The sequence below is a fragment of the Heterostelium album genome, assembly GCF_000004825.1.
Source record: "Heterostelium album PN500 unplaced genomic scaffold PPL_contig12, whole genome shotgun sequence".
Lineage (NCBI taxonomy): Eukaryota > Evosea > Eumycetozoa > Acytosteliales > Acytosteliaceae > Heterostelium > Heterostelium album.
Window position 1 is genome coordinate 1,066,325 of NW_008805089.1, and position 21,941 is coordinate 1,088,265.

General features: G+C 32.7%; 12 protein-coding genes across 12 annotated transcripts; 6 read left to right on the forward strand and 6 right to left on the reverse strand.

The window, feature by feature from the left end:
• Window positions 1-71: 71 nt before the first annotated feature.
• dph3 (CSL-type zinc finger protein) lies at window positions 72-655 on the forward strand (the record flags this gene model as incomplete). The annotated part of the gene is made up of 3 exons (XM_020576528.1): window positions 72-322; window positions 422-521; window positions 602-655. 3 exons carry the CDS (start codon window positions 72-74, stop codon window positions 653-655), a joined length of 405 nt encoding a protein of 134 aa, XP_020433777.1.
• A 412-nt stretch (window positions 656-1,067) lies between these two features.
• PPL_05655 (bL35 family ribosomal protein) lies at window positions 1,068-1,638 on the reverse strand (the record flags this gene model as incomplete). Its single annotated transcript, XM_020576529.1, has 2 exons — window positions 1,068-1,349; window positions 1,576-1,638. The coding sequence occupies 2 exons, from the start codon at window positions 1,636-1,638 to the stop codon at window positions 1,068-1,070; spliced, it is 345 nt and encodes a 114-aa protein (XP_020433778.1).
• A 453-nt stretch (window positions 1,639-2,091) lies between these two features.
• On the forward strand, window positions 2,092-2,771 carry PPL_05656 (uncharacterized protein; the record flags this gene model as incomplete). The annotated part of the gene is made up of 2 exons (XM_020576530.1): window positions 2,092-2,263; window positions 2,332-2,771. 2 exons carry the CDS (start codon window positions 2,092-2,094, stop codon window positions 2,769-2,771), a joined length of 612 nt encoding a protein of 203 aa, XP_020433779.1.
• Window positions 2,772-2,958: 187 nt separating this feature from the next.
• PPL_05657 (EF-hand domain-containing protein) lies at window positions 2,959-3,714 on the reverse strand (the record flags this gene model as incomplete). The annotated part of the gene is given in 3 exon segments (XM_020576531.1): window positions 2,959-3,279; window positions 3,390-3,550; window positions 3,570-3,714. The coding sequence occupies 3 exon segments, from the start codon at window positions 3,712-3,714 to the stop codon at window positions 2,959-2,961; spliced, it is 627 nt and encodes a 208-aa protein (XP_020433780.1).
• Window positions 3,715-4,304: 590 nt separating this feature from the next.
• PPL_05658 (ankyrin repeat domain-containing protein) lies at window positions 4,305-6,701 on the reverse strand (the record flags this gene model as incomplete). The annotated part of the gene is made up of 1 exon (XM_020576532.1): window positions 4,305-6,701. One exon carries the CDS (start codon window positions 6,699-6,701, stop codon window positions 4,305-4,307), a length of 2,397 nt encoding a protein of 798 aa, XP_020433781.1.
• Window positions 6,702-6,843: 142 nt separating this feature from the next.
• On the reverse strand, window positions 6,844-7,611 carry PPL_05659 (carbohydrate-binding domain-containing protein; the record flags this gene model as incomplete). The annotated part of the gene is made up of 3 exons (XM_020576533.1): window positions 6,844-6,993; window positions 7,138-7,309; window positions 7,412-7,611. The coding sequence occupies 3 exons, from the start codon at window positions 7,609-7,611 to the stop codon at window positions 6,844-6,846; spliced, it is 522 nt and encodes a 173-aa protein (XP_020433782.1).
• Window positions 7,612-8,397: 786 nt separating this feature from the next.
• Window positions 8,398-9,724, forward strand: zntA (ZIP family metal transporter; the record flags this gene model as incomplete). The annotated part of the gene is made up of 3 exons (XM_020576534.1): window positions 8,398-9,015; window positions 9,081-9,347; window positions 9,455-9,724. 3 exons carry the CDS (start codon window positions 8,398-8,400, stop codon window positions 9,722-9,724), a joined length of 1,155 nt encoding a protein of 384 aa, XP_020433783.1.
• Window positions 9,725-9,960: 236 nt separating this feature from the next.
• Window positions 9,961-11,919, forward strand: PPL_05661 (putative zinc transporter; the record flags this gene model as incomplete). Its single annotated transcript, XM_020576535.1, has 4 exons — window positions 9,961-10,838; window positions 11,019-11,047; window positions 11,132-11,240; window positions 11,346-11,919. The coding sequence occupies 4 exons, from the start codon at window positions 9,961-9,963 to the stop codon at window positions 11,917-11,919; spliced, it is 1,590 nt and encodes a 529-aa protein (XP_020433784.1).
• Window positions 11,920-12,034: 115 nt separating this feature from the next.
• On the reverse strand, window positions 12,035-15,257 carry nap1 (putative nucleosome assembly protein; the record flags this gene model as incomplete). The annotated part of the gene is made up of 5 exons (XM_020576536.1): window positions 12,035-12,913; window positions 12,998-13,108; window positions 13,668-13,781; window positions 13,998-14,704; window positions 15,089-15,257. 5 exons carry the CDS (start codon window positions 15,255-15,257, stop codon window positions 12,035-12,037), a joined length of 1,980 nt encoding a protein of 659 aa, XP_020433785.1.
• Window positions 15,258-15,917: 660 nt separating this feature from the next.
• Window positions 15,918-17,807, forward strand: PPL_05663 (uncharacterized protein; the record flags this gene model as incomplete). Its single annotated transcript, XM_020576537.1, has 1 exon — window positions 15,918-17,807. One exon carries the CDS (start codon window positions 15,918-15,920, stop codon window positions 17,805-17,807), a length of 1,890 nt encoding a protein of 629 aa, XP_020433786.1.
• A 408-nt stretch (window positions 17,808-18,215) lies between these two features.
• Window positions 18,216-19,471, reverse strand: cdk7 (CDC2/CDK family serine/threonine-protein kinase; the record flags this gene model as incomplete). Its single annotated transcript, XM_020576538.1, has 3 exons — window positions 18,216-18,857; window positions 18,973-19,152; window positions 19,265-19,471. The coding sequence occupies 3 exons, from the start codon at window positions 19,469-19,471 to the stop codon at window positions 18,216-18,218; spliced, it is 1,029 nt and encodes a 342-aa protein (XP_020433787.1).
• A 594-nt stretch (window positions 19,472-20,065) lies between these two features.
• dnaja5 (DnaJ-like subfamily A member 5 protein) lies at window positions 20,066-21,889 on the forward strand (the record flags this gene model as incomplete). Its single annotated transcript, XM_020576539.1, has 1 exon — window positions 20,066-21,889. One exon carries the CDS (start codon window positions 20,066-20,068, stop codon window positions 21,887-21,889), a length of 1,824 nt encoding a protein of 607 aa, XP_020433788.1.
• Between the last annotated feature and the right edge of the window lie 52 nt (window positions 21,890-21,941).

Sequence of the window (21,941 nt, forward strand, 5' to 3'; positions counted from 1 at the left end):
TTTTTTTTTATATATAGTAGTATTACTCATTCATTAATTTGATATAGCTAAATATATAATAATTGTATACAATGTCGGATACAGAGAAGGATAATAAAGTCGAAAACACCGATGATGCTGCATCGTCATCAACAGAAACAACTAATAGCACTACCAAGACTGAAACTACTACTACCACTGCTACTGCAGACGACAAGAAGATAGTATACGTAAAGAACAATGCTGTTATTGACGTCAATGTAACTTCGTTCTACGATGAAATCGAGATTGAAGATATGGATTTCGATGAAGATGAACGTGTATTCTATTATCCATGTCCATGGTAACTATCATTATTACTTTGAATTGTGGAGTGTCATAATCATTATATGAACAGTTTGCTAACTAACTAGATCTACCTACTCTTTTATATTACTACTAGTGGTGACAGATTTAAAATAACAGAAGAAGAGATTTTGGCGGGTGAAGAAATCGCAAAGTGTCCAAGTTGTTCATTGTTACTCAAAGTCGTATATTCACCTGTAAGTTGACAATCTCTTACTTTCATATTGATAGTTTATAGATTTCAATTATATTCTAATCATTAATATTATATTTATAGGAGGATTTCATTGTTGAAGATGATTTAGGTGATTCTGCAATCACCGTTGCTTAAAGCAATAGTGCGCTCTAAAGCACATTGCTAGGGTAGTAGCAAACACTACTACCCTACCCTTTCCTTTCCTTCCCTCATAAGTTTAGAATACCTGAATCGATTTAGTGGAGGCACAAAAGCTCATATTCAAGTGCTTCTACAATCGTTGCCCGATGATCATTCATTCGATTTAAAAAGTCACCTATCACATCTCTAATCAGTTATAAATAGAATCGAAATAGAAGAACTTTTATCGAATACATTCCAATGTCTAATTAATAAAATAACTAAATAAATATATACTACTATATCAATCATCATTAATTAATTACAATCTGTTCATAATAGATGTTACATTAAAAAAATTGATGAATTGTGATGATGTTTTAATGATTTCTGATTTTAAATATATTATTATATTATGTTTATTATATTATTGTTGTGGTTCTTCATCTTCGAAATATTCAGTGATCTCTACTCTAGTTTCGTTCCATTCGATTGGGTATAAACTTGATTTAGTGTATTTCTGTGCGAATAAAGCATTTCTGAATGTCTTGACAACGGGGGTACCAGTGACGTAGTAGACTTTTCCGGGATTGGAACGTGGGTGAAACTTTACATTACCTGACTTTGTCAACATGAATCTCTTTGAACATGCTTGTTTAGTTTTCTGTTTGTATGTCGATATATTTCTAATTTGATTTGCCAAAGTACTCTAAATAATAATAATAAAAGCAACAAACACACCATCATCAACATCAAAATATGTGTAAGTTAAGTTATGTTAGTTTTCATATGATTTCGATTTATTAAACTTTAGCACCATTGACTGACTGACTGACTGACTGTCTGACGACTGACTAATTAATCGATTCGAATCTATTGTCGTCGTCAGTGCAATGCAATGCTGAATATATATATATATAATCTGTATTTCATACATTTGAATTTAAACATAATGATGTAACATTATTTGTAATATATGACTTGATTGAACCAAACATTCTATTTTTGATTGATATTTAATAAATAAAATAATAATAAATAGTTTGAAAAATAAAGAGTATCTGATAACATTGTCGTTTTTCATCAAAAAAAAAATTACAATTTTCACACACTTTTTTATCACCATGATAACATATTATTACACACTAACATCACACAATTAAAATAATACTATCACGGTGTGCTTATTAATAAGGTCATTTTCAATTTTGTAATATAATATATATTTCGGTGTGGTATATGTATGTTCAACTATCAATGATGAACTAGTAGTAGATTTTGATAATAAATAACTGAAATCATTGAGTAATGTTTATTGGTATCAAGTCTATGGGTTGATAAAGATTGATGGTGAGTTTGATTTCAATATATTTTGTACATTTTGTTGCTATTTCCTATTCATTCATATTTAGTTTTGTTTCATTGTAAATCATAATAAATATATAATTATAATGACTAAACTAATTATTATCTTTGTTATACTGCTAACATTTGGTAGTTTCATTGTTAACTCGGAATCTATTCTCAATCTAACACCTGATGAGAAAGAATTATTAGAAAAAGTAATCAATCTAAAACGTGTACTAAGTACTCAAGGTCAAAATATTGTAATAGACGGAGTTTGTAAGTACAATTTAAATAACATATAACAAATGAACAATTTTAAAAACTAATAAAATCAAACGAACCAGCTGGACAACCAAGAGAGAAAATAATCCCAATCAGTGTTATTAACAATCCTGGATTATTGGATTTGATTATCGGACCAAAAGGTATCTTGGGTGGAATTCTTGGTAGTGGTGGTTTACTCGATGGTTTGCTCGGACAAGGTGGTTTGATTCAGACCATCTTAACAGCAGTGATCGATTTAGTCAGCAAAGAACTTCAGGCCCTCTTACGACCACTTGCTTTGACACCTAGACAAGGAGCATCCAATGCCCCGATATTGCCATTCCCTGTTAACCCTGCATCGGGTGGTATCTTTATAGGTAACCCTTTCCAAACCGCTGGAAATGCCGTAATCCCACCAACCATTCCAAATCAAAATCAGTCGCCAGCCGACAACACTCCCAAAAGAAGTGAACACACCACCAAAGTTTACCATTGGAGCATCGGTCCCACCAAAATTTAATTAAAAAAAAACAAATAAATATTCATTTAACTGATATATCTATCTGATATATATATATAAGCCAAATTTTCTATGGTTGTTGTTGTTGCTGGTGTGTTTTAGAATTTAAATAATTCAAAGTATAAAAAGATTTGTTTGGGTGTTTATTTGTTTGTTGTTTTTGTTTTGTTTTGTTTTTTATTATAATTTACAAACCGAGCAATGTCAAGACAGATGGACTCTTGCTACCTTGTGAAATCCACTCGTCACGAGTGATTGTTTGGTTTTTATCGACATCGACCTTCTCGATAAGCTTGTTAACAAAGACAGTGATATCCTTGTCACTCTTACCCATTGCCTTTCCAACAGAGATCATCATGTTGATGATATTGTCGACTTCACCCTTCTCCAAGCTTCCACTCTTATCCTTATCATAGGTGTCAAACATAAATCCTAATTTCTCTTCAGCAGTACCCTTACCAATAACTGAAGTTGCAACAACCAATTCCTTGAAATCAACTGATCCGCTCTATATAATAGAAAAATATTAGAAAAATATTAAAAAAGTTTTATCTATTAATAAATAAATAAAAAAAGATAACTTTTAACAAATATTTTTGTTTTTTTTTTTTTACATACACCATCACTGTCGAATGAATCAAATAAATTATTCAATTGAGTAGAGTTGAATTTTGGTAATCTAGTTGAGAAGAATGAAATGAATTCTATAGAGTAATTATTATTATAATATGAAATAAAGTTAATATTATATTTCTTTCTTTGTAATATAGGTTTAAATACTAAATTATAGATAAGTACCGTTTCTATCTAAAACACCATTTCCGTCTTTGTCATGCTTCTTGAAATCATGATATAATTCATTTACCTCTGATTTGGTGAATGATGAACTGTTTGCGAGTTGATTGATTTCGTCTTTGGTAAGTTTTGAGTGTTGGTGTCCCATTTTTATTATTCAAACAAAATTTATCTGTCTGTATTTATAGTTAATTAAAAAATAAATGAAGTGTCAATAATTTGGACGATAAATTATTTTAACTATTTAATTTTTTTCATATTTTTTTTAAAACAAAAAATTAAGTTTTTCTTTTTTAAAACTAAAAGATCTTTGTGGATGGCACCCCAACAAATTCATTTTTTTTGATCAATGTATTTCATTATATTCATTGAAATTTAAAAAAAAAAACACCATTCTGGTCAGCTTCATCCCAAAATGTCTAGTTAGATATCGCAAAGTTATATTAAACAGAAATTATTATAAAGAATATAACTAAAGATATCAAATTGCTGATACTTTTATTTAGGAATAATTTGATAAATTCTTTTCTCTTTTCACTGTTTTCATAAATACACAGAATTGATACCCAACTCATCGAAAAGTATTTTCAAAAATTTGTTGTTCCTTAGTCTATAAAATTTTTAAAAGAACAAAAGTATATATTACATTTTAATTGAATATCTAGTTATTTTCAAAGACTTCTTTTTATTTTTATTTTTATTTGTAATAGAAATACTATACAATTGTTAATTGTATAGTTAATTTGGATTATTAAAAAATGATTGATAATTTATAGATCCTCCAGACGAGGCAGAGAAACCACCACCAGATGAAGCAGAGAAACCACCACCAGATGAAGCAGAGAAACCGCCACCAGATGAAGCAGAGAAACCTCCACCTCCATTACCGAAACTGAATGTAGATGATCCAAAACCTGATTGGGTAGTTTGAATTGATTCCAATTGTTCGAGACGTCTTCTTTTAACTGCTGGATCCAATTGAGTCATTTTGTTCAACAACAATTCGAACTGTGCTTTGTTTTTCTTTTTGGCAGCAATGTCTAGAGCTTCCTCGGTGATCTCGACACCCTTTGAATTTAACCATTCAATAAAGGAATCAGTTGGATTATTTTCAAGTGCAACATTGATTAAATTGGGAACATGTGAAATGTCACTATCTTCAAATACGACCATGAACAATTCATAAGATCTCTGCTTTATCAACGCCGCCAACACATCGTATCCACGGTTTCTAAGGAAACTAATCACTTGCAAATTCTTTGGAGTTGGGAAACGAGACAGACAACTAAGATCGGTAATGAGATTCTCCTTGTTGTTGTCAAATAACCAAGTGATTATCTCAAGGTTACATGAAGAGATTGCTTTGTACAATGCAGCCTCTGAGAATCCTTCGGTTCTGTTGGCATGCAACCATTTCAGAATATCCAATCTTTGACTTCCAGCGGCGTTATCCATAGCAGCCTTTGAACAACCGTCGTTTCTGTTTTCATGGAGGTACTTGATGATATCGAGATATCCTCTCTGGGCAGCCAAATCGATTGTGGAAGGAGCACCTTTCTCAGTTCTATGAGTATGCAGCCATTGGATAGCGTTGAGATGTCCACCACGAGCAGCTTCAACGTATGCGACCCCAGTACATCCTGCAGTGGTATTCTCGTGTAGCCATTGGAGGGCTTCAATTTTACCATTTCCGGCAGCCTTGTTCATCGCATTCACACTGCATTGTGCACTTCTATTTTCCTTCAACCACTTTAAAATATCTACGAATCCACTTTCGGCCGCTAGATCCATAGCGGTATTCGGATCTTGACCAAAGTTAAAACCGGGTATCGAATTTTGACCGAGATCTGTACCTCTATTCTCCTGTAACCATTTCAAAACTTCGAGTTGTCCGAATCTTGATGCGTTATGGAGAGAGTCTTGAGACACATTGAATGGAATTCGTTTTTCATGCAACCATTCAAGAATTTCAACTCCACCTTTTGTTTCCACATGATAGATTTGTACTGTCTCCCATTGTTCAGTACGATTCTCGAATAACCATTTGGCAACTTTGAGATTTCCATTCTTAAGAGAATCGTTCAATAAACTACCATTGAAATCTTGATCATTTTGTTCGTGTAGCCATTTTAACATTGCCAAATTTCCTTTTTTTGCCATCATTGACACCGATTCACTGTGACGTTCGTTTGGGTAGTTGCAATACAACCATTTGAAGATATTGTAATGTTTATTTCTTAATGACATTTCGACTGCCTCGAAATTACATCCTTCAGTACGGTTCTCATGCAGCCAAAGAACAGCGTCAAAGTGTCCATTGGCGGCGGCAACATTCATAGCATTTTGATTTGAATTTCCAATATTATTTTCTTTAAGCCACTTGAGTGCATCCAGACTTCCATTTCCGGCAGCGGCAGAATAGAGATTCATAAGGCTGCTTGCCTCTGGAACATCCAATGGATTTGACAATCTCTTAAGATACTTAAGAACATGGATATGGTTTTCACGGGCAGCACAATGATACATGTAGTTATTGGTTCTGTAACTTGGTCTATTCAAGGCAGCCCATTCGATCATTTCAATACTTCCAACAGCGGCAGCGTTATCAAACAATCTGGAAAGAGTATGTGGCTGGCGCAATTTTACTTTGTGTTCACTCTCGAATTTCTTTGATCGTTCAATGAGGAATTCCAAACTGTTGGTGAGGGGTGCTAATAACATGGCCTCTTCATTGTCCCAGTCCAATCCACTTTTGCTCTCGAAATACTTGACAATCTCCAACTGACTAAACTTGATGGCATGGTAGAATACTTCGGGACTGAATGCATCGGGAACATTGGCTTCCTCAAAGAGATACTTGAGTGTGTTGAAATGTCCTTTTTCAATGGCAAGCTTCATGCATGCTTGAACAACAAATCTGTCAATTTCTTTTCTTGCAAAAAGCGATCGCAATTGATCTACATAACCAAGCTTTGATAACAAAGTAGGAACTTCATTCAATTGTTTCCAACTATAAGAATGATAACGTTGCTCTGCACCTGGGATATTAACTTTTTTGTTTATAATTGGAACATGTTCAAATATTATTTGATTCAAAATTTGATTTCCAAATACTGAGGAAAATAGAGAATCCATTTTTTTTATAAATAATAATAATATTATTGATATAATAGTTGTTGTTTAAATATAAAAAAATGTAAAATGGTTGAATATGTAAAAAAAAAATGTAGAACACTGTTTAAACAGTCAAAAATTTATAGAAAAAATAAATAATATCTTAAATATCAAATTTTTTTTGGTAATGCAAGATACTCTTTGTTGGATCTCCAATTTTATTTGTAAAAACATAAAAATCGGGTAAAGAATCTTGATTTCTTTCATTTTTATTTGCATATTCTTTAGATCTGGTTAAATGAACCTCACCAACCTAAAAAAACTTTTACTAGGAAAAATAAAAATTAAAAATATCTACAGATTTTTAATATTTTTTTGATATTTTTATTTAAAAAATATGGTATTTGATGGTGATGTCATACACAATTTGTGTTTAGACATAGGTGAGGTATCTGACTTGGAGGTTGGCTGGTGAAGATGGTGATCCAAGAAGAATGAAACCAAAAGTGTAGCTAGCACCAGCATTGATTGATGTTTGGTATGATGGGAGAGTGAGATCACCGTTTGGTAATCTTACAACATTCCAATAGGCAGTACCATCACGAACTCTGAAAGTGTAGTCAGTATCACTATTATGTTATATATATATAAATGAAAATAGTTTATATCAGTAAATAAGTAATACTTTATGTTTTAGTGACTATAGAGCCACTTAATATATATATATTTACATGAAAAAGTTTTTAATGTTTCTGTGTGATACGTTGGTTACGGTGACATCATATTGAGTGTATTGACGATTTCCACGGCTACCGTCAGTCCATGTTCCGATTACCTTTTGGGAGATGTGCAAGTCAGAGTTGTCAAGCTCGTTGGCAGAGACAAAAGCAACGCAAATCAAGAGAGTGCAAAACAATCCAATTAACTTCATTTTTCTTTTTTAGTTTAGTATACTTTGTTTATAGTTTATTGCAAATATAAATAAGATGATGTTGATATTCTACATTTTGTGAAAACAAGGCTATTTATAGTCGATTCCTTGTAAAACAGTTATATAATAGATCTTTAAATTCCAATCTATTAAATATATTGCAAATCAAATTGAAATTGGAAAATCATAAATAATCATTTTCATACTATTTGTGTAGTGACTGATCTGTATCAAAAAGTTAATTTACAATTTTTCAATGTTGTTCTACAATGCTTTAATTGAATAGTGAACTATAAAAGTTTGGATTTAGATTATTATGATATAATATATTTGGAAGTTCTATGTATACATATCAAAATAAAATAAATTGGTACATAAATTAAATCTTTAAGATTTTTTTATTTTTTTATTTATTTTATTTTATTTTCATTGGGTATTTTTATTTTATTTTTATATTTTATCATTGGGTATTCTTATTAATTAATTAATCCAAAATAAAACAAATACTTTTTTTTTTTAATAATCTATAAATATAAATTTCTATTTAATTTGAATGATGACTAATCACACATTTGATCATTTTTGTTTTTTTTTTGTTGTTTTTATAAGGTGTGAGTGGGTGTTGCAACGAGTTTAAATCTCTTGTTTGTTTTTTTTGTTTTTTTTTTATTTTTTATTAATAAATTAATTAATTATTAACATTATTTTTTCATTGATCAAAATAAAGTTTAAAGAAGGTGATTGGCTTCATATTATAGAGATTGTAGCAGTAGTAGTAGTAGTAGTATGACAGTGAGTGTATTAATATATTCATTGTTGGCAGGAGTAGCACCACTATTCTCAGCATCGCTACCATTTGTATTGTTTAAGAATGGTATCAATAATCGATACTATCATATGCTGCTAGCTATATCGGCTGGTCTGCTGTTTGCCGTTGCAACATTAGAGCTACTACCAGAGGCAGTGGAGATGGCAAACATAGAATATTATAACACTCCAAATATCGATCTGACGTCTGACACTTCATTAAATATAAATAGACAAACACATCAATTACAACCACAAGGTAAACCTACAACAACAACAGCAACAAGTAGTACTTCATCTTTATCTTCTTCATCTTCTTCTTCCTCTTCATCATCATCATCAGCTAAACATATTGAAAATAAAAACAACAAAAACAACAATGAAAATGACCATGATCACGATCATGATCACGATGAAGAAAAAGAATCGAAATCAGGCACCAGAACACCAATGTATGGATTGGCATTTGGATTTCTAGTTCTCATTGCCATTGAAATTATGCTGAGTAGCGGTGGTGGTGGTGGACATTCACATTCTCTTGATTCTCAAGAGAGAAGCATTGAGATTGATATTCATGATGAAAATGATAATTGTAAAGTAAGTGCTTATAAACAAATGATATTAATAATTATAATAATAAAACTAACATACAAAAATAATAGAAAGATGATGATGAACACGAACATAAATCATTGAATATCGAAACAGGAGTAGTAAGCTCATCAAATGGTAATAGCAATCAATCAAAACTTTCATTGACAACCTTTATAGCGTTGGCAGTACATTCACTGGTCGATGGAATGGTAATATCAGGTGCATTTGCAGCAAACTCTGAGATTGGTGCACGTGTTGCACTCGCCATCGTTGTACATAAATTACCGGATGGCTTTGTCATGAGTTCAATTGCTTTATCACAAAAGAAACTTTTAGTATGTTTGTTAATCAATTAGTTATATATAAAAACAAAACAAAACAATTTATTAATATTAATTTACTCAATCACAAATAATAATAATAATAATAATAATAATTATAGGGATATCATCCATTTTTCTATTTATTATTAATTGCATCGATGACACCGATCGGAGCTATTTTAGCATCGATAATATTTGGAGGAATTCCGCCATCGACAGTATCATTCATTCTTGGTTTTGGTGCAGGTACATTTTTATATATAACAACCACTGGCATTCTTCCAGAGATACTTCACTCCAAAACCGTTACCAAACCAATTCTCATAGCTTGTATAATTACTGGTTACTTTATCTTTACATTAATAGATTCTTCTGTGCATGTTCATTAAAAAAAAAAAAAGAAATAATCGATATACATAAAAAATATATTTGTAAATACATTAATGATAACCATTAGCCATATTTTTTTTTTGATTAATTAAATTTTGCTGAGGGGTTTTTCTGATCATCACTCCGTCAGCACAGTCACCAAATTTTATAATTAATTTTTGATAATTAGTTTTTTTTTTTTATCTTATTATATTATATATTTTCTTAAAAGGATAATAGATAAATATATATAGATATGAGTCATAATAATAATGATTATGGATATGATCATTTAGGTTATGCTCATCCTTATTTTAGTAATAATGCTCAACAACAACAACCAACACAGGATGTTCAATCCACTGCACCAACTAGTGTTGTATTTAGACCTGATAAACAACAACCACCACAATCATATACTGTAACATCACCTATTAATAATAATAATAATAGTTATGGAATGAGTCATGATCATCACGATCACCATGGTCATTCACATAATCATCATCACGACGACGACGACCACCATGATCACGATCACGATCATCATGGACACTCTCATGACTACCACGATCACGATCATCATGGTCACTCACACAACACTAGTAACAACATTAATAATTCCGGTGGTAGTTTCTTTGCCTCTATGCCATCACACTACAATAACAACAACAACAGTAATAGTATCGGACATTTCAATACGGTGTCGCCGATGATGTCAGGTGCATCGTTTAGCGGCTACCAACAACCACAGATTCTCAATACATTCGATAGTAAGCTGACATTTGGACATCTATGGAATAACTTGATGAGAGACAACGATGCCAAGAAGCTTGCTCTCTGGATCGTAGTCATGCTTTGTTTTACTCTGTTTGAAATATTCTATGGTGCACTTTTAGAGAGTTTGGGTTTGGTTTCCGATGGATTCCACGCACTCTTTGACTGCATCGGATTTATTATTAGTCTAACTTCTATTCTGGTCGGAAAGAAAGGTTCGAATCGTGAATTCACCTATGGTTATGACCGTTGGGAGATTCTAGGTGTATTCTCAAACAGTTGTTTCCTCCTATTCGTCTCTTTTTTCCTCTTCTTGGAATCCGTTGAACGTGTATTAGAACCACCTCATATTCATGAGTAAGTTTATATTATTATTCAATTCAATTCAATTCAAGACAAACAAATAATTTGACTAACCATCTCTCTTCACCTCACTTTACTCTACAATAATATTGTTATTATTACTAGTCATGGTAGAGTTATATCATTGGCATTTATAAGCTTGCTCATTAACATTACTGGTATATTATTTTTCAGAAAACATTCATCTTCGTCGGTATTCAGTGGTATGTCATTTCTATTTATTTATCATCATCATCAATTCCAAAGGATATCCTGTTTTGGTTATTAATATTAATATTAAAATTTAGATAAAGGTAGAGCGAGACAAGAAAACTTTATGACCATTACATCACACATTTTGGCTGACAGTTGCACAAGTGTTGGTGTCATTTTCTCCACTTTGGTAGGAAGTACTTTGTATGTAGAAACAGAGAAACAATTATAATAACATAATAACACATCTGTTTATAACATGTTCAAATCGATTAACTGTTTATAATGCTATGTTAAAATTTAATTTAGGGGTATCGAAATATCGGATTCTTTAATTTCATTTATTATTGCAATCATTATTGTCTACGATGTATTACCGATCTCTATTAGAACAGGAAAGGTATTGTTACAGACCACTCCAGAGTTGGTAACACCACAAATCATTTCGGCATGCAGAGAATCACAAGCCATCGACGGAGTGCTATCGTTGAGTGATAAACATTTCTGGACTCATTCACATGGTAATTTCATTGGTAGTCTGGTAGTAAAAGTTAGAGAGGATGCCGATGAACAACAAATCCTAAAGAGTATAAGAGATAATTTCCAATTTATAAATAATATGACAATTCAAATTGATAAAGAACATAGCCATGGCCATGGTCATGCTCATAGTCATAAACAAAAGCACCATGATCATGATGATCACCACGACCACGATCACCACGACCATGATGATCACCATGACCACGACCACCACGACCATGATAATCATGACCATGATCACGATCACCACGGTCACTCACACGATCATCACGATGACCACCACGGTCATTCACATGATCATCACGATGATCACCACCATGGTCACTCACATGATCATTAAAAATGAAATAATAATAAAAAAAGATAAAGATATATAATATATAATATTTCAAAAGTATAGTTTACTTTTTTGGATTGTTAGATTGTTTTTTAAAAATTTTGATTTATTAATTTATTTATTGTTGTTTGCATTCTGGGTTGTTTGGTTGTGGTGGAACACCTCCGGATTTGCTCTTCAATTGTGGTACATCGTCATCTTCGTCTTCATCTTCTTCGTCATCAAACTCCTCACCAAATTCATCTCCGTAACCGTCGTCACCCTCTGGTTGAGCACGACCCAAGAAATAGTTGACGGCATCTGGTACGATCTCGTCCTTCAAAGAAATAAGAGCTTGATATTGAATGTAGATGAGTTGAGCTGCTGGAATATCCTCTTCGTTCTCTGGTTCCTCTTCAATTTGATTCTTGTCAAATTCGACCAAGAATCTTCCGAAAATCGATGGAATGGTTTCAGTGACCATCTTGGTGGTGACGGTTGGTTTCTTACCCTTTGGACCCTTCTTCTTGATCTTCTTCTCGACGGTTCTAACAAAGAACTTCTTACCTTCGTTCCATTGGACTGGTGTAACTTTAATTGAATCTAAATCTCCATCCTTGACGGTGAGGGTCATGACGATGGTGGAGTTGGTGAAAAATGCGTTTGGTGCAAAGTGGAAGGTGGCTGTGAGAACTTGGTTCTCATTGTCGGTGGTGGCATCCTCACCGATCGAGATGTTGGTCAAATATTGTAAGGCTTCATCGTCTTCCTCACCCATAACGTCGGCGAAGGCTGGATGGTTCATCAAAGCCTTGTACCAGAAGTTTGGAATACCCTTCTCCTCACCAGACTTCAAACCTGCAATCTCGAGTGGTTCCTTTGGGGTCTCGGTAGCCTCAACCTCACCAGTGACGATACCGGTTCTCTTTTGGTAGATGGCATCGAATTGTGGTTGGAATTCCAACTCAAGAAGACGGATACGTTGCTCCAACTTCTTTGAGATTTCAGTGTGGTCGTCCTAAATAAATCATAAAATAACAATAGACCGATACGATCGTTAATAATCTAATCCTTTTCACTCTTTTTCAAAACAACAACATACATCCAACTTTAACAAAGCATTGACTCTCTTCAAGACTTGGGTTGAGGTGACACCAGAGAGATCTTCACCTGCGGCGATCATTTGTTCAATATCGGAACCTTCGGACATGATCTATATAATAAAAAAATGATAATAAAATGAATTAATAATCATATATTAAATTATATCATTAAAAATCATATATATATAATATATTTTTTTAAATAAAAAAAATAATTTTTAAAAGAAAACTAAAATAGAACATTTTTGAAAACAGGATGATTATTATTGGAATATTATTGAAATATAAACTTACTTGTTATTTATATAAATTTTATAAGTTGAATAAAACAAATTAATAAAAAGTTTGTTTTCGAAAGAAGAAAGGGAATCTAGCGCAGGTTGCGAAACAAAATTTTAATAAAAACGAAAAAGACGAATTAAAATTATTAAAAATAAATATTTTGTTTTGGAGGTAAGCGTTGGTTCAGGTGATCATCTAAATTTGTGTGTGTTTTTTTTTTTTTTTCAGAAAAATAAAAGATTTATTGGTTTGTCAAAATAACGACAAAAAAAAATAACTAAAAAAGATAATCTAAATTTATTTATTTAATTATTTTGTGAACACAAATTTGAAAAAAAAAAACATTAAAAAATAAAATTGTTTTCAAATCTTTCTATTTTGTTTTGCTTTCTTTGGACTTTGTAAATTACTCTTTCTTACTCGGACACGTTTGTTACCGAACCAATTCTCGACTTGAGTCTTGGAGAGATTACAGATGGTACCGAGCAATACCTTTTCATCCTCATTGGGAAAAGGCGAAACTTTGTTCTGTTCGAACCATTGGTTAATCAAGTTATGATGATCTTTTGGGAGCACTCTTCTGCCTCTTGCAGGTCCTTTTCCACGGCTGCCACGTGTCTTGGCGGTTTTCTCTTTGACCGGTCTCGATTCACCGCTCATCTTTCTCGCCTCCAAAAGGTAGTCGCAGGCATTCGAGCGTTGGTGAGACATCAATACCATGAAGATTCGCTCCAACTCGGTTACCTTGGCATCGTGCTCACCGACTGATAGCGGACGTAGTAACATGACGAGTGACTCGATCATTGAGAACTGTTCGAGCGATGTCTTTAACTGGTTATTGAGGTTGGTAATCTCCTGGGTGTAGAGTGGTGTAATTCGCAGCAAGTTCTTTGACACCAAGGGATTCGATCGATTGATCTGCTCAGCGTTGATATATGGGTCTAGATCGTAAGATAGATGGCCACCCTTTGGAAGATATCGTTTGGTTGGAATCGGTTGGATTTGCTTGATTACCTCTGATATGAAACCATAGAGCTGAGCAAAATATAGTGATTCTTGGAGCTCTTTGATTTCTTTTACGAGCGATGGGCAGTATTTAGATACATCATTGTCTTCATATTTTAGATCATCTTGATCATCTTCATCCATAAAGCTCTGAAGGTTGTCAGGTACTGGTGAGACATCACCAGAAATGGTGGATAACTCAGGTGTAGACACATAACTACTAGTTTGAGAACTTGAATCTAGATCAACGGAATTATTTTGGTAGTAATTTTGAAAATTAACAAAACCATTTTTTTCTTGTATATAGTTAAATGGCTGTTGTTGTTGAAGATTTTCAAAGTTTGAAAACAAGTGTTGTTGTTGATTTTGTTGATGGAGATAAAATTGATCTGTTGGGAAATTGTTGAAAATCATCTTATCTATTTGTATTTAATTAGTTAAATTATGATAACAATATCAATAATAAGTTGTTATTTAAATATTAATAAATAATTTAAAAATAGGAAATTTATTTGTAAAAAATAAATAAAATAATTACAAATAATTAAAAATAATCTATTGGGTATGGCAATCTTTGATGGAAGGGTTGTTGATCATAGTTAATCTCGAAATTGGAAGAACCCATTTTATAATGAACCGATTTCATTTACCAGTACATGTACAAATGAGATTTTGAAAGGTCTCAGTTTTCCAACTTTACTAAACCCTATTTTCGAAAGAAATTATCTTTCTCTTGTTTGATATCACCCACAAGTTTGATGGTGAGTAGAATAAAAAATAAAATAAAAAATGATTAAACAGACAAATGGCAATGAAAGGTGGTTGTTCTTTTCTGAGTTGTTTTGTCATTGTCGAGAAATAAAGATTGTTTGTTAACCCCAAAACTAAAAAAACAATCTTTATTCCTTCTTTGGTATTGTTTTTGTTTTTTTCTATCAGTTCATTGGAAATATCGACTGAGGAACTTTCCATATTATCATAGATCTAAACTTATCAAAACAATTTTTTTAATTTTTTTAAATAATGATATTGGTTTTTTGTTATCCAAGTTTGGGTTTTTGATTTATTGTTGTGATTGCATCCATTGATTTTAGATGCAAAAAATAAAATCAAGTTGTATTTATAAATAAAAACACCATTGATGAATCAATCGATAACCCAAAATCCATCAAAAAAAAAAGGAGTTACATTTGTTAATTTTTCTATTACAATTGTTTTTTTTTCATTTTCATAAATTATTTTTATCTTTTTTTTTTTTTTTTTAAAAAAAGATAAAACAAATATTGCTTAGTATTTGTTTAAATAAATAAAATAAAGTTTATTTGTTTGAGTTGAATATTAAACTTCATATTATTACTATTAGTGGTTTGTGGATAAGTTATATTGAGATTCACAATAACACACTTTACCACTGATCCATATTAACTTAATAAAATTTATTGAAAAATACATGAAAATATAAAAAACAAAAAATGTATATTTTTTTTTAATCTATTAGTATAAATTTTTAATATAAATATTGTAAAAGTATCATATTTAATTGTTTTATCATTATATTATTAAATAGTAGTAAAATATTATTTATTTGTAATAATTTTAAAATAACTACCAAGCATATATATTGATGTCATCATGCCTGAATTAAATCCTGTGGAATTCATTGCAAAACCAAGATCGATTGTAATACCACCGCCACTGCTCCAACGTGAAAATCGCAACGTACATTACAACGATACGAATGGTATCATCAGTGATGATGATGCTGAGAGTGATAGTGACAACGATGATATCGATTTCAATGAGCGACGTTTATTCAGCAACATCAACAACAACAACAACAGTCATTTAGATGCTCTCTTAAACTATAGAGTCAATCCTATCGATTTCGATGACAACAGCAGCAGTAGCAGTAGTAGCAGCAGCAGTAGTGGTAGCGATAGTGAAATGGACAGTGACAATGATAATCGCACTAAATACAAGAGATATTCTAATAGATTCGACAACAGTAGTATTAACATTAGTAGCAATAACAACAATAATTATAATAGCAGCAGCAGCAGTAGTTTAAATAATCAAAGTCAATTAAGTAGTTTTAGTGAGCATATAAAAGAGAAACTGGATGCACTGAAACGAAAGTGTGATATGATGAAAAGTAATACTTCTTCAGAGTTACTATCTGCAGCAGCAGCTGCTACTTCTGGATCGTTATCACTGAGAGATCCACCACCACTACCACCACCACCACCACTATCATCATCGTTGTTTCTACCTAGAGGTTCAGAATCTACACATACAAGTAATGGCGATAGTAGCGATAGAGCTACATTGGAAGATAGTAGTAGTAGTAGTAATTCTTCAAGATTCTTTCAACTGCTAAATAGATTAAATAGAGGATACAACAATGACAATGGTGAGAATGACATCAATGGCAATAGCAATCCTCTCTTGCCATTATTAAATGACAGACATTCAACTCGTGTTGCAATGCCCAATGTATATACACTTCCACCTACCCCATTGGTCAATTTCAAAAATTCAGCTTCAACTAGATTCAATGAAAGCAGTTTATATAAAAATAGAACAATTAACAATAGTAATAATAGTAATAATGGTAATAATAATAATAATAATAATAGTAGTAGAGGTTATGGTGATAGTTTATTTAGTTATAGAGGTAGATTGAATGAGAGTGAATCAAGTGAGAGTGAAAATGATAATTTTGAAAGAAGTATATATTATGATCATTTTCAAGATCATCTCGATGAAGAAATAGAGTCAGACTTTGATGATGATGATTATGACGAGGAGCTGTATGGTGATCGTGTTCAGGTTGGTGGTAGCAGTAGGAATCCTTGGGCTATGAAGAGCGGCAGTAGTAGTAGTGGTAACTCGACTTCTAAAATTCAAACAACAACAGTATCACCTGGTCTATTTAGTAGTCTGGATGAAGAGGATAAACAATCGGTTAGAGATCTCGTATTGAATATCCACAAGGAGAAGCAGATGTTGAACCACAGCTCTATGGTTGATCCGTTTACATTCAAACCAAGTACCAACGGTGATTTCACCAAGAAGCGATATCGTGAGATTGAAACCAGTATCAATGAATCAGAGATCAACGAGGATCTGGCGAGAATGAAAGAGGGTATAGAGAATAGCAAGAAAACAACACTTAGTTTATTGAATAGAATATTGGATACACTACCACCAAAACCAACAACATCATTACCAACATTACCAACATCTACCACAACTACAACGACTACAACAACAACAACTACCACCAACAATTCAACATTACCAAGCAACAAAAAATTAGCTTTTAAAACAGCACCATCCAACGAACGAAACGAAATCTATAAACAAAGACAATCGCAATTGAGTAGCAGTAGTAGTAATTCTATCAAATCATGTGGTGTACAACTAAAGAAAAGAAGATTGGTTTTGAATAGAACCTATACTTTAAAATATAATAATGAAATTGTATGTCAAGAGTCCTATACAGAAGAACCTGACAATTAATAAAAATAATTCTTGTAAAAAATCTTTATTCCATGCCAATCAATTAACAAGCTCTCGATTCGATATATCATTGTTTTGGAAGTAGGCCACAGGAAACCGACGTGGACAAAAAAAAATCAAAAAGGAATGGTATCTATCATTGTAATGATTACTTTTTAATTTAATTCTGTAATTGTGATTATAAAATACCGGAGTCTGTAATTGTTGTTACAACGAGGCCAATCCCGATAAATCAAATCTTTGTGTAACCTTATCATCACTCTTGGAAAATGATCACAATATTATTATGGTGGTGATCTTGTCCTTTTTTTTTCTTTTTTTATTCTCAATTTTATTTGTTTGTAATATTAATAATTAAATTAGGGATTACAATTATAATAATATTTTTTGAGATGTAACATCTACTCATTAGTATTTGGTTGATTGTGAATTGAACAGTTGATTGAGATTGGTGTTGTTGCTAGTATTATTATTGTTGTTGTTGTTATTGATCTGTGGATTCATATCGATGGTTGTTGATGGTTTGCTCGGTTTCGGTAGATCTTTGGGTGCCGATGGCTTTGGTGAGTTGCTAAAGTAAGGGTGTGCCAGTGCTTCGGTTGCCGAGCATCGTGCAGCTGGATTGTAGGTGAGCATCTTTTGGAGGAGGTCAATGGCGTCTGGCGATGCCGCACTGAACAACTGCGCGAATGGTGTCGCCGGGAAATCGGTGAATTGAATGTAGTTTGGCAGCGAAGTGACACCGGGCCACACAGTTTCATTCGGAGTACCGAGTGCACTGAATATCTTTGTTAGTTGATCGATCTCTGATGTGCCCGGCAAGTAGGGTGTACGCAACATCAGCTCTGCAAAGATACAGCCAATCGACCACATATCGACCGATGGTCCGTACGACTTGGCACCAAACAACAACTCTGGCGCACGATAAAAGATAGTGACGGCTTGCGGTGAGTATACTTTATGCGGACTACCATATTGTCTTGCCAAACCAAAATCTGCCAATTTCATATCACCATCGGCCGAACACAACAAATTGTTTGGTTTAAGATCCTATTTTTAACCATTATGTTAATGAATAAACAGATTAGCTAATCAATATATTGTTGTTGTTGTTGTTGTTGTTGTTGTTGTTATATAGGTTAGTAAAATATATCTCTTCACTTACTCTATGTAATATCCAATTGTTATGACATGCTTCAATACCTTGTAATAACATCTTCATATAACTCTTTATATCGGATGGTTTCAAAATGATCGATCTATCTTCGATGACTTGTTGTAGATCCCATGCCATCAATTCAAAAACTAAATATACATTACTTTTATGTGCAAATACATCTAATAACTATATATATATATATTATTTAAAAGTAAATCGACATATAATTATAGAGTAATTTAGTAAAAAGTGATGTATCTTAAGTTAAACATCAATCCGCAAAACATAATATATTTACCTCTACAACATTGACATGTTTCAATTCCTGTAACATCTTTATTTCACGAATAGCAGAGAAACTGACACCATCATCTACACCTTTATTGATGAGTATCTTTCTGATTTTCTTTATAGCTACCTCTCTTCCAGTTGATTTCTCTATGCCCAAAGATACAACACCATATGTACCTTCACCAATAAGTTTAACCATCTGATATTTATCCATTTTACAATCAATATTATTATTATTCTTATTATTTTATATTATAATTCAAGTATTCGTACTACAAATTCAATGATCAACTTTTTAAACAAAATTTTTTATTTCAATAAAAAACATTCTTTCATTGAATAATAGACATGTTGGAGATTCATACATATCTTATATATATCTATAATATATATTCATAATTTAACTGAACATTAACTTTGTCTTCACACAACAAAAAATATAAAATATTATATCCAGGAAAAAAAGATAAGAGAAGTTCTTTCAAAATCTATAACTTCTAATCATTTACTCTAAAAATTAAATTAAAAATTTTTTGTTGATCGTTTGTTGTACAATGATTTTTCATTGATTTATGTATCTCTTTGTGTGACTTCATATAAATAAAACACTACACGATAAATTAAATTAAAAAAAAAATTAATAAAAAAAACGAGTTCAACTAAATTTCTCATTTTCAAAACCAAAACTAGTTTTATCATAACGATTTTATTAACTTGACTTGTCAAAGTTTAGAGTGAAATAGAATAGATTGTTTATTTATTTATATATATATATTTATGTAATATTAGTTGTTGAAACAAAAAAGCAATGACAAAGATAAGATGCTATTATGAAGTCTTGGAGGTGTCAAGAATTGCAACTGCCGACGAGATTAAACGTGCTTACAGAAAACAAGCATTGATTTGGCATCCAGATAAGAATCAACATCAGCTTCAAGTAGCCGATGAACGTTTCAAAGAGGTAAATCATGCCTATACCATTCTTTCCGATGCCAACGAGAGAAAGTGGTACGATGATCATCGTGAAGCGATTTTGCGTGGCACCGACGACGACTCCTCGCACATCAATCTCTGGGCGTACTTTAGTACAACCTGTTACGATGCCTATGACGATGGTGAACGTGGTTTCTACACGGTCTACGAGAGTGTCTTCCAAGACATTCAGAAAGAGGAGGTCGAAGCCGACGAAGACTTCCAGGCAACGAGCTCGGCGTCATCCTCTCGTATTCGTTCGGTTCCAATGTTTGGAAAGAGCGATGCCGATTCCGCCGATGTCATTAAGTTCTACCAGTATTGGCGTGACTTTGTTACCAAGAAACGTTTCACAATGGCCGACAAATATAATACTAATGACGCGCCCAATCGTCAGATCAAGCGACTCATGGAGAAAGAGAATCAAAAGGAACGACAGTTTGCGCGTCAGGAATATCAGGATCAGGTGCGTCATTTGGTAGAGTTTATCTATAAGCGTGACAAGCGTGTCATCGAGTACATTAAGAAGATCAGAATCGAGGAGGAGGAACGCAAGGTCAAGGAAGATGAGGAGCGTGTCATTCGCGAGGCGGAACATCGTGAAGCTCTCAAGTTACATCGTCAGCAACAACAGGAGGAATACGAACGTATGAAAGCAGCGGGTGTCAGATTCATGGAGGACGATGCAGAGTATGAAGAGGTACCAGAGTACTATTGTGTCGTTTGTGAGAGAACATTCAAATCGAGCAAAAAGATGACTGAACACGAGCGATCAAATCTTCACAAGAAGAATCTTAAGAATCTAAGGAGCACTGTCAGTATCGATGGTGTCGACGATATTGAGAGTGGTGTAAATGACATGGATCTAGAGACACCACAAGATCTTTCAGAGGATGAAGACGATAGAGACGAGCAAAAGGATAGCGATTATGAAGAACCTTATGGTATGGTAAAGAAGGGTAAAAATAAGAAGTCATCAACACCAACAAAGACAAAGAATAGTGATAGTGAACAAGATGATGATGCAGAAGAAGAGATAATAACAAATAATAATAGTAATAATAATAGCAAATCAAAGAAAAAGAATAAGAATAAGAATAAGAAAGTAGAAAGTGATGAGGATGACGATCTGATAGATGTACCAGGCATTGTTAATAAGAAAAAGGGAAAAAGTAAAGTTAAAGCACCAACACCCGTCGAAGATGAAGAGGATGATGAAGATGAAGATGAGGAAGAGGAAGAGGAAGTAGTAGGTGTATCAAAAAAGAAAAACAAAAACAAAAAAGAAAAGAAATCAAAGAAGAAGAATGTAATTTCTTTGTCCAAAGACGACGATGACATCGAAGATAATGATTCTCAGAGTGACTCTGAAGATTCATTCCCGAAATCAAAGTCAAAACAAGCACTTAAGAGCAAATTTTTGGATAGTGACAGCGATGACGACAAACAAAAATCACAACCCAAAAAGATTGGTAAAGCCAAAGAAAAGAGACTACAGAGAGAAGAGAAAAAGAAACAAAAACAACAAGACCTATCAAAAGAGGAATTCAAATGTCACGTTTGTGCAGAAGATTTCCAAACTAGAAACAAACTCTTCCAACACATTAAGGATACTAAACATGCACAAGCTATCGTAACAAATAGTACAAAAAAGAAATAAACCTTAATTATTCATATTATATATTAGACTTGAATAAATTGGTTCAAAACAT